This window comes from Pantherophis guttatus, chromosome 2 (genome assembly GCF_059756535.1).
Source record: "Pantherophis guttatus breed Tessera chromosome 2, ASM5975653v1, whole genome shotgun sequence".
NCBI classification, from domain to species: domain Eukaryota; kingdom Metazoa; phylum Chordata; class Lepidosauria; order Squamata; family Colubridae; genus Pantherophis; species Pantherophis guttatus.
In genome coordinates, this window is record NC_142064.1 from 107672584 (window position 1) to 107686323 (window position 13740).

A 13740-nucleotide genomic window follows, 5' to 3' on the forward strand; every position below is an offset into this window, starting at 1 on the left:
TTCCATCCTTTCTAAGGTAGGTAAATTGAGGACCCAGTTTGTGGGGGCAATAAGCTGACTTTGTAAAATATACAAAAGTATGAAGGCTATTGCTTAACGCATTGTAAGCCGCCCTGAGTCTCCGGAGAAGGGCGGCATATAAATAAATAAATAAATAAAAGTAAGCAGTGGGGTACCACAGGGTTCCCTTTTAGATCCAATATCCTTCAATATTTTCATAAATGATTTAGATGAGAGAATAGAAGGGGAACTTGTCAAATTTGTAGACAACACTAAGATAGAAAGAACAACGAACACCCCAGATGATAGGCTCAACACTGAGCCCTATCCAACAAATTCAGTGTCGAGAAAAGTAAGGTTCTTTACATTTAGACAAGAAAAACCAGTTACACAGGTACACATTAGGTGAAACCTGGCTGAGAGGGATCTTGGAATCTTAGTAGATAATCATTTAAATATGAGCCAGCAGCGTGCTGCAGCCAAAAAAGCCAGTGCACTCCTAGGTTGCATTAATAGAAGGACAGAATCAGAATAGGGCTGGAAGGAACTTTGGAGGTCTTCTAGTCCAGCCCCCTGCTCAGGCAGAGAATCCTATACCATTTCAGACAAGTCACTGGCTAGTCTCTTCTTAAAAACCTCCAGTGATAAAACACCCACAACATCTGAAAGCAAGCTGTTCCACTAGTTAATTGTCCTCACTGTTAGGAAGTTTATCCTTAATTCCAGGTTGCTTTTCTCCTTGATTAATTTCCATTCTTTCTTGTCCTAGCCTCTAGTGCTTTGGAAAATAAATTGACCCCCTCCTCTTTGTCATAGTCTCTCAAATACTGGAATACTGCTATCATGTCCCCCCAGTCCTTCTTTTCTCTAGACTAGCCAAACCCAAATCCTGCAATAGTTTTTCATATATTTTAGTCTCCAGGCTTTTAATCATCTTAGTTGCTCATCTTTGTACTTTTTCCAAAGTCTCAACATTTTTTCTGTAATGTGACCAAAACTAGATGCAGTATTCCAGGTCTGGTCTTTCTAAGTTTTATAAAGTGATACTTCATGTGATTTTGATTTTATACCTCTGTTTATACAATCAAGAATTGTATTCACTTTTTTGGATGCTGCCGCACAGTGCTGAATCAGGTTTAATTGATCATCCACTAGGACTTCAAGACCCCTCTCACAGTTATTGTTTTTGACCCAAGTTTTGCCTAATCTATACTTGTGTAACGTCTTGCCTCTCCAATCTTCCCAAGAAAGCAGGACTCTTAAAACTGAAGTTGTTCCAAAAAGAAATAGGGGCCAGTCCATCCCTGGTGTCACAATGAAAGCAGTGGTTTCAGAGAGATTTGCCATCGTTAGTTCCAGTGGTTCAGTGGCAAATGTGGCCGGGGCGCCCCCCGCAATGGACCCATCAAGTTGGCAGAATGAGACTGGGGTTTTTAGTGACCTTAGTTGAATGCCCAGTTCCCCGCCTAGAGTCGGGCTTATTAGGCTTCTCGTGCACCTCGAATCAAGCAATGCTTTATTTACTTTACACAAAGTCAGCTTATTGCCCCCACAAACCGGGTCCTCATTTTACCTACCTTAGAAAGGATGGAAGGCTGAGTCAACCTTGAGCCTGGTGAGAATTGAACTCGCAGTAATTGCAGGCAGCTGGAAGCTAAATACTACCTTTAACAGTAGCATTAGTCAGCTGCCCCACTCAGGCTCTTTAAAAAACAACATGATAAACAAAAGAATATTGAACTGGAATTCAACGGCATTCCCTTTTCTCTCATTGTGTGAATACATTCAACAATTAGGTTTTGTTAACCCAGTTTAAAGTTTTTTGTGTTGTGTAAACCTAGACAGAGTATAAATTATAGTCTGAATCACTGAGAAGCTTGAAAGGCCAAGTAAGGGGCAAGGAGATGCAACAGCAAAAGGCCAGGGATGAAAGGGTATTTTTGCGTTGTTTTATTTTTATTTATTTATCTATCTATCAAGTCTATATGGCCACCAGTCTCACAAGAAGGGACTTCTTTGTTTAGCTGCTGTGAAAGGAGGACTGGATCAGGCAGTGACTAGAATTTAGGCTGAAATCATCTTGCTTCAAAAACAGAAAAGCATCAGAAAAGGCCAAGTAAAGGAAAATGGTATCTTTCCACTAATGCAGCTTCTGCTGCAATTCTGGTGTTAAAAATTATTGAAGGCAAATATACATGTCCAAGGATAATGTTGCAAGATCCAATCTGGGTCAGTCATTGGGACTAGAAGTTTTGTCTTCCAAGCTTTCAGACTCATGCTGGAGCCCATCTTCTGTCTAGCAGAATGTGTGCTGTTCTTTATGTGGTATTTATAGTGCCTGTTGTATGTGGCTTTAAAAAAATGTTTATTGGGATATGTTTATGGCTGGCTTTTAAGACATTAGCTGTTGTCTGTTCATGTTGCTCAGACCTCGCCTTCTAAGTACTGGTGGTAAATCAGCACTCTGACTAAAGAAGCTTCTCATCCAAGAAGCGAAATGTCTTCAAGGAAAAACAAAGTCCAGTTACCTTTTGAAAAAGCATCTTTGAGATAGAGAAGAGAGAATCTGAACTCAATCTCTTCCACTAGTTTTATTTGGAGAGATTTTGGGGATCAAAGGATAGGAGGCACTTTTATTGTGGTCCACCATGGCCTCTTAACAAATAGTACAGACTTAATTTTCTGTAGTGCTTTAGGCTTTATTCTGTAAAAAGACAAAGGGCTTCTTTAATATGGGAAAAAAATATTTCTTGCAATAGAGGCTTGAAGACATCCCCAAAAAGTATAGAGAAACAGCATAAACTCTGGAGGAAAAATGAAAGAGAAGATGCTATCTAAATGCTTTTTGTATAACTTTTTTCTTTTCTTTTAAAAGAAATTCATTACTGTATCACATTAAAAAAGCACCATTTTAAATATTTACAAAATATTGACTGCAACTGTCAGTTATCAATGGGTAGTGAGTTTATATTATTGATCTAAGCATGTATAGGAAGGCCCACTTTGGTATAATGGTTAAGACATTAGACTAGAAACTAGAAGGCAGTGAGTTCTAATAATCGCTGCAGAATAAACATTATGTCTTTCTGCAAATGAGCTGTAAGGCTCTTATACAGGATCTTTCACATTAGAAAGGCTAATTGGCACTTTATCCAAGATGTGGCTTAATGAGCAAGAGGGGATTGTACTAGCATTGTTGCTGGTGATTAAGTGAATATGTGTGTGTCTGCCTTTCAGGTATACAGGTACAACTCCTTCACCACCGCCAGGTTCACACTATACATCTCCTTCAGAGAACATGTGGAACACAGGTGGCGCCTACAACATGAACACAGGGATGGCTGTTGCTGGTACTGTATTTCTTGCTTCTCGCTTCTGGGCTAAGATACTGTTTTACATGCACCTCTTATTTATTTTGGGTCTAGGATATGAGCAATCAGGATATCGGTAGGATCCTTTGGCATCTTTCCATAAAGTAAAAGGATGGCTTTAAAGAGCTCAGTTCTAAAAGGATAGGCTTGATGTTTTTAGGGTTCCTTTGCAAGAAGAATGCTGCTGCTTTGGATATGGCAGCTTTTTCTTCTGGGTGAACAATATAAGCTTGACACATGTATGTTCTATTGGCATTATCACTATTCCTGGAAGAGTCTTGATTATGTTATGATAATGGTTATGTAGTGTATCACATTTGTGTCGTCTATTGAGGATAATACCCAGAGCAGAAGAAAAACTAAGTTGTTTCTTACTAAGCACATGCATAAAGTTGCTTTTTCTCATCGTTTTTCCTCCTTCAGTTCCCAATCAACACTGATTGCTAGTCTTATTCTCCTGACTGGGAAATTGAGTCTAAAGAGTCCTTGTCCACTGATGATGTCAGCCACATCTGTGTTATCACTTGTCTGCCATGCTTCTCCATACTAGAATATAATTTTGTGTATTCACTTATTTTACTGCCCTGCATCCATATACCTAGGTAGAAAAGCTTTCAGATTGGGCAGGAATAAACATCCCATTTAAATGTGGATTAGAGAGAGATTGTGGTGCTGTATCTGCACCTCCCTAAAGAGACTCCTATGTCTGTAAGTGTTTTTTAAGTGTCCAAGTGTTTTTTCCCATCCCAAAAGGGTTGGGCAGAGTCCTTGAAGGTTTGTGTCTTGAATAGTGCCTTGCTCACATTTGACTCTATTCCTTTCTAATGTGCTACAGGAATGCCCACAGCCTATGACCTCAGCAGTGTGATTACCGGTGGCACTAATGTTGGCCACAACAACCTTATTCCTCTAGGTGAGTTTATTTGCATTGCGCAGTAGATTCTGGCTTAAAGAGGGAGTCCTAGGAAAGAGTCTTGGTGGCAGACCTGAGGAGCCCAGATCATCACCATGACCTCAGTATTGAGTCTTTGGGGCGTTATACATGGCTCAATGCTTGTAGGCAAGCCCTTTGGAAAGCTAATATATCCTGCTTCATCTAAGTACTCTCCTCTGAATGCCTGGTAGGGTATGTGGACCCTCGGCCACAGAATTACTTTTCTATTTTTTGATCTTGTGCTATGCCTGTTTCACCTTGTGAGAAAAAATGTACTCTACTGCCTTAGAACACAACATAAATTTAGTTCCAGAGTGGTGTTATTTTATAATTTTCTTTGAACTAATTTTAGTTCAGAAAAATAAGTTTTAAATAATCTGTTTCCGTACAGTGTAATTGAACAAAAGTACCTGCAACATGTTTCATTGGGAAAGTATCTAAATTTGTTACGTGCATTAATATTGACAATTGAAAGCTTATGTAATAGATAAAGTTATTATGGCCAGAAGCCAGAAAATGTATTAAGAGTAATTCTCATTACCCCTGATTTTTCCTCTTGTGGTCTCCGTTTTTTTGTATCTGGATATCTACTAAGTTGACTTCCCTGAATAGAATATATTTTTTATTATGGCATAGACCAGAATTAGATAGAAACAAAAATAAGTTAAAACAAAACAGGATGAAAAACAATGCAATTGGTGGTGGATTCATCAGTAGGCAGTCAAAATCTCCCTAATTTTACAAGCAAAATAATCTGATTTCCCTGATCAGGAATACTTACAAGTCTGGGTTCCAAATATTTAAATACCTACAGAAATTGTGTTTCCATCTACATGAATGGTATAGATTAGGCAAGATCACTGCAGAGCTCAGTGATTTAATAGAAAATCAAATAACTCTCAATTCTTCTTAGTGGCCCTTGTTAGAATAGACTATTTCTTCTACTGGATATTAGAGGATAATAGCCTATGGAAATCAAATAAAACAAACATTGTATTTGCAATTGGAATGAAAAGTAGCAAACCAGGACTTTTTCCTCGCACAAAGAATATCTCAGAGCTTTCCAAGGCACCTAGTAATGCTTTGGTAATGTTAGTATCTCTTGAGAAGTGAAACTCCAGCATAGAATAAAAGCGGTTATACAAGGGATAGGTGGACATTATACCACCTTGAACTTAAAATGACTTTGTAAAAAGAATTTCTCCCTGTCCTTTTGAATAATAATAATAATAATAATAATAATAATAATAATAATAATAATAATAATAATTTTATTTCTATACCGCCCTTCTCCCGAAGGACTCAGGGCGGTGTACAGCCAATTTAAAAACACAAGACACAACAATAATTAAAAATTAAAATAATTAAATAGATTTGGCCGATTTAAAACCCTAAAAATTAAAATACCCCAATTTAAAATTATTATATGGACAGCCCTGCCTGGTGGAACAACAGGGTCTTCAATGCGCAGCGGAACACCCGGAGGTATTTCCGGGGACAGTTCATTCCACAGGGCTGGGGCTCCCACAGAGAAGGCCCTCCCCCTGGGTGTCGCCAGCCGACATAACTTGGCTGATGGCACCCTGAGGAGACCCTCTCTGTGGGAACGGACTGGTTGGTGGGAGGCTATTGGTGGCAGAAGACGGTCTCGAAGGTACCCGGGTCCTATGCCATGGAGCGCTTTAAAGGTGGTAACCAACACCTTGAATCGCACCCGGAAGACCACTGGGAGCCAGTGCAGCTCGCGCAGGAGGGGTGTCACGCGGGCACAACGAGGTGCGCCCATAACCACCCGCGCGGCCACATTCTGGACCAGCTGGAGCCTCCGAGTGCTCTTCAAGGGGAGCCCCATGTAGAGAGCATTACAATAGTCCAGCCGGGAGGTGACAAGGGCATGAGTGACCGTGCGCAAGGCGTCCCGGTCCAGAAAGGGCTGCAACTGGCGGATCAGGCGAACCTGATAAAAGGCCCCCCTGGCCACGGCCGTCATATGCTCTTCTAAAGACAGCTGTGCGTCCAGGAGGACACCCAGATTGTGAGCCCTCTCTGTGGGGGGCAAAGATTCACCCCCAATAGTCAGCGATGGCACCTGCTGACTATATCGGGACGCCGGCAGCCACAGCCGCTCGGTCTTGGATGGGTTGAGTCTGAGCATGTTCCTCCCCATCCAAACCCGCATGGCCTCCAGGCAGCGAGACATCACATCAAGGGCATCGTTGGGGTGGTCTGGGGTGGAGATGTACAGCTGAGTATCATCAACGTACAGGTGACACTTCACCCCAAAACCACGGGCGATCTCACCCAGCGGCTTCACATAAATGTTGAACAGAAGAGGCGAGAGGACCGACCCTTGTGGCACTCCCCATGCGAGATGCCTCGAGGTCGACCTCTGCCCCCCTGCCAACACGAACTGCGAGCGGCCAGAGAGGAAGGAAGAGAACCACCACAAAACGGTGCCCCCTACTCCTAACCCTTTCAACCGCTGCAGCATGATACCATGGTCGATGGTATCAAAAGCCGCTGAGAGATCTAATAGGACTAGGACAGAGGAGCAACCCCTGTCCCGGGCCCTCCAGAGATCATCCACCAACGCGACCAATGCCGTTTCTGTGCTGTGCCCCTGCCTGAAGCCCGACTGGTACGGGTCTAGATAGATAGCTTCATCCAGGTGCCTGGGCAGTTGTCGTGCCACCACACTCTCAACAACCTTCGCCACAAAACGAAGGTTGGAGCCCGGACGGTAGTTAACTAATTCAGCCGGGTCCAGGGAAGGCTTCTTGAGGAGGGGCCTCACCACCGCCTCTTTCAAGGCGACGGGAAAGGCACCCTCACTCAGAGAAGCAGTTATAATCCCCTGGAGCCAGCCTCGTGTAACCTCCCGGGAGGCCAGTACCAACCAGAAGGGACACGGGTCCAATAAACATGTGGCGGCACTAATCCTACCCAGAACCCTGTCCACATCCTCGGGAGCCACAGGATCAAACTCCTCCCAGATAATCTCAAGACCTACCCTCGTCTCCTCCCCTGGACTCACCCAGTCGGGAGTCCAAGCCTTCCCGAATCCGAGCGACTTTATCGTGCAGGAATTGCACAAAATCCTCAGCTCGACCCTGCAAGGGATCCTCCCACACTCCCCCCCTGAAGAAGGGAGTGGGTCACCCTAAACAGGGCGGCTGGGCGGTTCTCTGCAGATGCGATGAGAGCGGAAAAATGGTTAGATTTCGCCGCTTTTATCGCCACTAGGTAGGTCTTGATATAAGACCTCACCTGTGTCCGGTCAGAATCAGAATGACTAGTCCTCCAAATGCTCTCTAGGCGTCTTTTCCGACGCTTCATCTCTCTCCGCTCCTCAGGAGCCAATTGAGATCGGCATCGGGTCAGAGGCCGCAAAGGCACGACACAATCCAAAGCTCTGGCAGCCACACTCTCCCAGGCGGCCACCAGCTCTTCAGTCGAGTCGTGTGTCAGAGTCTCAGGAAACGGCCCAAGCTCCATCAGGAACCTTTCTGGATCCATCAGGCGCCTGGGACGGAACCATTTAGTCGGTTCCGTCTCCCTGCGGCAGGGGGAAGCGGTAGGAAAGTCCAAGTGAAGGAGCGAATGATCTGTCCATGACAAGGGTTTAATGTCTAAGTCCCTTCTACCAAGATCATTCAACCACTGACCAGAGATGAAAATCAAGTCCAGAGTGTGTCCTCCTATGTGAGTGGGGCCTTGAACTAACTGGGTCAGGTCCATGGCTGTCATGGAAGCCATGAACTCCCGAGCCACCTCTGACGTCTCACCCGCGGATGGAAGGTTGAAATCCCCCATGACAATAAGTCTGGGGGTATCCACCGCCACCCCGGCGATGACGTCGAGTAGCTCGGGTAGGGTCGCTGCCACGTGGCAGGGAGCCAGGTACGCAGTCAGCAAACCCATCTGCACCAAACGGCCCCACTTCACAAACAGGGACTCATATCCGGCTATCTGAGGAACAGTGGTCTCCCTCGGACAAAGACTCTCCCTAATAATCACCGCCACTCCCCCACCCCTCCCCTGGGCCCTTGGCTGATGAAATGCACGAAAACCTGGTGGGCACATTTCAACGAGGGGGACCCCCCCCTCTTGGCCCAACCAGGTCTCCGTAATACCTGCCAGGTCCGCACCCCCCTCCAATATAAGATCACAGATGAGGGGAGCTTTATTGACAACCGACCTGGCATTACATAACATCAGCCGTGGACCCTGGCCCTGAGACTCTGCACAACCCAGGCCACGAGGCACGCATTGGGGACGACCAGAGTGCGCAATTGCTCGTAAACAGCGTATGCGCACCCCCGGCACATGATATGGTCCCCTGCGCCCATCATACCTGCCCCTCCCACTCATTATTTCAATTGCATTGCCCTTCTTGTTATCCCCCTGCTCCCCGGATAAATTTTCTTTCCTGACCCCTCTGCTGCAGCCAATCAGCCTGTCACCCCGCTCAGTAGCTATCTGGACCCCCCCAGGTCCACTTTCACAACCCCCTCCCTTCCTCCCGGGTCCCCTTAAAATTTTCTTTTAAAATTTAAATAAAAAACCCCTCAACCCCCTCTTCGCTGCATGCCATCTCTCGAGATTCCAAAATCCGTCATCAAGATAGGCCCTCGATAGCGTGGAGGGCCAGGGGGGAGTCTCGCAGTGCAAGGAGTTCGGCGGCCGAGTGCATCAAGAACCGGGAAGGGTGAAGCATCCTCTGGCTGAGGTTCCATAGAATAGTCTAATCGTCCTAGGGCATGGAGAGGCAGCAACTCAAGACATGGAAAAACTGGGCTCCACTGTCCTCTCACGACAGTGGAAGAAGTCTCGTGCCATTTCAACAAAACTCAGAAAGTGCTCTCTCCAGGCCATCCTCTCACGATGGCTAGCCGAGATGGAGTTGGCTATGGAGAGATTCGATAGTCTATCCACTCTGGTAGGGAAACTGCAGTTGAACCGGACTCCCTCAGAATCCATATCAGAATTGTCCATTCTCCACACCATCAAGGGCATAGGTGGAATAGAGCCAGTCTAGAAGGCAGAATAGTAAACCCGGGGATCAGATGACACATGGAAAGCAATGAAGGGAGATGGCTTGCAAGGCAGAAAGTAGCTGGGGTGGTGACCATGATAAGGCCTATACATGCCAACAAAAAAGGGGGGAGGGGGGAATGGCCTGAGGCAGCCCAAGGCCAACCCTCGGCCGTCTTCCAACCTCTCCCACTCCCCAGGTCTTCCAGCATTTTATACCCCCAGTCTACAGCCCCAGTCTCCAATGGGGCCTCCAGATTCCTGCAGCAAAGTGGGACAGCAGAAATAGGCCGCCCCCTAGCAGGTCCAGGGTTTCAAGATAGAAGCCAGCAGCCTCTCACCATAGCGTCCTCTTCGGTAGCAGCCAGCTGCCGCCCCCTCGCCTCCGCCATCGTCCAGCGGCCGCCCCGCACCCACTGCCAGTGCCGGCGCCGCTTCCACCATGGCTCCCACCATACTCCAGGGTCCCCAGGAGCCTCAGAAAGCCCCGGAGAGGCCAGGAATCCAGGGGAGCCACCGCATTGCCGCCGCCACCACCACCGCAGAGCTGCCGCTGCCGTCGGTCCATGCCGGAGGCCGAGAAAAGCGCCGGGCTTTCTATTAGACTTTATTAATGAACCTTGTCAGCAGAGTGGATTTGAATCACTTTCCCCCATTTCTATCTGTTCTGGGGACTTTTTAGTAGAAATGAGAATCAAAGTCATGACACCTTATAATGTAAATGAATCAAGTGTGCCTATTCTTCTGGTATTTGTGATAAATTGTTTCTGAATTGATTTGTCAGATATAGCTGTGGTGCTCAAAGCTCCTAAATTATTAGATAGAACATTAAAAATATGCTGCAGAATTTTGCCAAGAGAATGGGAAGAAACAACATACTAGGGGATTATATCCTTGCAAATTCATTTGGCTATAGCCAAGGAAGAACTGAATTTCAAGCCATTCCTTAAGGCATGGGTAGTTAGATAAAATACTAATTCTGTAAGTACCAGTTTTAGAACCCACATGAATCATTGTATAATTCAAAAAAGATTCTTCTGTGTTTTCAAAGACAATAAGAAATAGTGCCTAACAAATGCCCACAGGTCATTTTGTATGAACCATAATTTGAAGAGAACTGAATCTCTTCATCTGCTTGCCAATTAATGTTTCATTTGGGAAAAAACTCCTCAATATCTGCCAGGCATATTCAGGCCCAAGGTATTCTGGATGAGAAAGATTTAGGGTTGTTGGTTACAGGATGGAAACATAAAAAGATTTGCACATCTCAAACTTGCTGATGTTAGCTTTGTATCAGATGAAATGAAATGGTTTTTTAAAGAAGACTTTAAATTTGAGCTGATTTCGCAGGATACCTATTGTTGATGGTTAGATCATCCTCACAGTCACCTCATAGTGTTCTATTGAAGTATTTTCTTAGGAATAAATTATAACTGCTACTTTTAGGGTCAGAAGAAGTAAAATGCTATATTCTGGAACACCCTTGGGATAGGACACTCCTGCTCCCCAACCCTCCAAATCAAATCTGCTTCTCCCCGCATAATCCCCGCATAATTATCAAGACGGTGCTTCTTTGTCACAGTAGGGTATAATATTGCCAAGCTGGAAAAGTGTTATATCCAGAGAGGCTAGGGAGAGATTAATGTCAGTCACATTCAGCTCAGTTTTAGATTCCTAAAATTTAGCATTCCAGTTGCCCCCTCCCTTTTAATTTGTGAGAAATGGCTTGTGTTTGACCTTCAGGTAAATACAGGAGAAATAATTCTCAACCTCCATTCTCGTTTATGATGACTCGCTGAGTTGTTAATCAAATGCAGTGTAAGAGATTAGACCTTTTGCATGCACATGGCCTGTTTTTGGACTAGAGATGGGTGAGGCATCTGTAATGTGTGTACTTGCAGATGATGGAAACATGTTAAAGGTGAAGTAGCCCCGTGTAGAGATTAGGCCTGTCTGAGTATTTTTCTTTTTTCCCAAGCAGCCAACACTGGGATTGTCAATCACACCCATTCCCGGATGGGATCCATCATGAGCACAGGGATTGTCCAAGGTAAACCTGCCCTTGGGCTTTTTTGGAACTGAGGGGAAAGTGGCCCTGTGTGCTCTCTTCTCCTCTGTAGGATTTTGAACACTTTGGCTGAGAAAAGTAGCAGGCAGCATGTTGGGTTTGAGAAGGGGCAAATACTTTTACAGTACATTTTGAAACTGACATTATCCCTGAAATTTAACTAAGCTAGATAAAATTCTAGATGGAATAAATTCTATTAGCTCATTTTGGCATCAGATCAATTTGCATCAAGGCAGCTTTGGGGGCACTGGTTATTGACTGGTTTATTCTGGCTTGAGTTTTCAGGGGCAAGAGCCTGCTATCTTTGATGCGTAATGTGGACTAGAACTGAACAGTTCAACCCATAGGCATTTTGTCAGTCCTGTCTTTGCAAAAGAGGCAGCAAGCTCTTCCTTATAGATGGAGCTCTAAGAAAGCATGTCTCCTCTTTTCTATTTCTTACTCCCACCCTCCCATGGCATTAAAACTAGATTTTGCCAGCTATATTATAAAATGTGAGGTTTTGATTTTAAATTGAAATTTGCTAGATGAGGAATGGATCTGGATCCACTTTTAAAAAACAGGTGACTAGTTGTACTTAGACTTTTTTGCTGAAAACTAGAATTCCTTCTGCTATATCCAGCTGAATGCTTTTCTCTCCTGCTACAGGCTCGTCTAGTGGCCAGAGTGGAGGAACTTCAACTGCTCATTACCCGGTCAACAGTCAATTCACTATGGGGGGACCAGCCATTTCTATGGCATCCCCCATGTCTATCACCACCAACACAATGCATTATGGGAGCTAAGAAACCCTCATCCCTGAACTGACAGCATCAGGAAACCAAATGGAGAAAAAGTTCCACCTCCCTGCCCACTGTATCTCACCAGTTGGCAGTCATTTCTCTGGATCTCTTCTGCCCTCCAGTAGGTTACCCAGAGATGGTCTAATCCTTGTACAATAGAAGACAAAAACTCACTGGCTTAATAGCGAACTTGCATACTTTTTCATGAAATGTTGGAAATTTCAATTTGCTCAACCATGACTGAGTTCCTGTGCTTACTGTGTCTTACAACCAATCATGTCAATAATAGTATCGTTCCTCAGTCTGCCATGACTGATTGGCATTAGGCACAGGCTATAGATCTGAACTGCCATAGGGCCTCTAACATGCTCTAGGCAGCCCACCAACAACAGAAACTTCATCATTTATTGCTACACTCCCAGTATTTTAAATGAAGGGGCTGCAGCTGGCTGTAGAATGGGCACAGGTAAGAATCCAGCAGCATATCCATGTCGATTTCTTAGGCATCCCAGTCTTTGGGCTAGTGTTTGTTGCATAATTAAGACTTAGGAGGAATATCTCCTGGGAAAGACAAAGACCCATCAACTTCCTGGCTTTCAGATAAGCTCCAGCATCTTACTGCTGTAAGTCTTGGGCCATGTGAAAAACATCTGAGATGAAAGAAGACTGTTTTATATGCCACAAGCATCTTATCAGCAGGTCTGATGATTGCCTGTCTCTTGGGAATATTGATGTAGCATCAAAGGGTTAAAAAATTTAAAACACAAATGTACCAAAAATATTGTTGCTGGCTGGAAATGGTTTGTGTATCAATTTCCTGTTGCTCATTTTAAACCTAATCCCATTTTCTAGTCTGTTCTTAAGGTGTGACAGCACCTATGATTAGTTCCTCCCTTCTGGGCAGAAGTGGATGCCAAGTGGTTTAGTAAGTAACTTGTCTGCTTCCCGCAGTAACCACCATTTAGAGTAACCACTCTAAATAGATTGGCAATTGTTATGGGGTCCCTTTGTAGTACTTTTATGTGTAATTTGTAACCCATTCTTTTTTTCTTCTGAAGAGCCTCAAGCCAATGTTTCTGAAAGGACTTGACAAGCAACTATTTTATGGAGGAGAAAAGTGGTTTACTTAAGGCAATGTTCTTTGGGTCCCAATAGTGGCTGAATTGGGGGGAGGGGTGGGACCATTCTGGAGAACCTTCATAGTGGCTGGGTTGTGGGTCTATAAAACCAATTGTTGGGTCTGGCTGATCAATGATTTTGTGACTATTGAATAAAACTGGGAGGGTTTTGAAGATCTGTTTCTAGTGACTGGTTTCCCAATCCCAGGTTTAGATGAAGCAGCTTAAAATTTATTTGTATTCACCTATTTTGAAGTCCAGTTGAAAGAAGTGCCTTCCATTAGAAATGTTCCTCAAATGATTTGATTTTCCTTACATTGCTAAAAAGTCGCCTGATTCTCTCTACTAGTCATAGTTAAGGAAAGTTTAGGAAATTATTAACTTGTTCCGTTAGGCTTCTTATGGCTACCTTTGACATGATCATAAGTCACTC

At 44.5% G+C, this 13740-nt stretch overlaps 1 protein-coding gene across 11 annotated transcripts in view; it reads left to right on the top strand.

The window, feature by feature from the left end:
- CARM1 (coactivator associated arginine methyltransferase 1) overlaps positions 1-13481 on the top strand; it is an 86023-nt gene extending 72542 nt beyond the window's left edge. For 5 of the 11 annotated variants that reach the window (XM_034411209.3, XM_034411205.3, XM_087888421.1 and 2 more), the window contains 4 exons: positions 3238-3350; positions 4207-4284; positions 11318-11389; positions 12056-13481. In XM_034411209.3, the coding sequence (XP_034267100.1) occupies positions 3238-3350; positions 4207-4284; positions 11318-11389; positions 12056-12192 (400 nt within the window). In that variant the 3' untranslated portion in view covers positions 12193-13481. The remainder of the gene's footprint in view (positions 1-3237; positions 3351-4206; positions 4285-11317; positions 11390-12055) is intronic. The other 6 variants (XM_087888422.1, XM_034411206.3, XM_087888419.1 and 3 more) reach the window with 2 other exon arrangements.
- Positions 13482-13740: the final 259 nt, after the last annotated feature.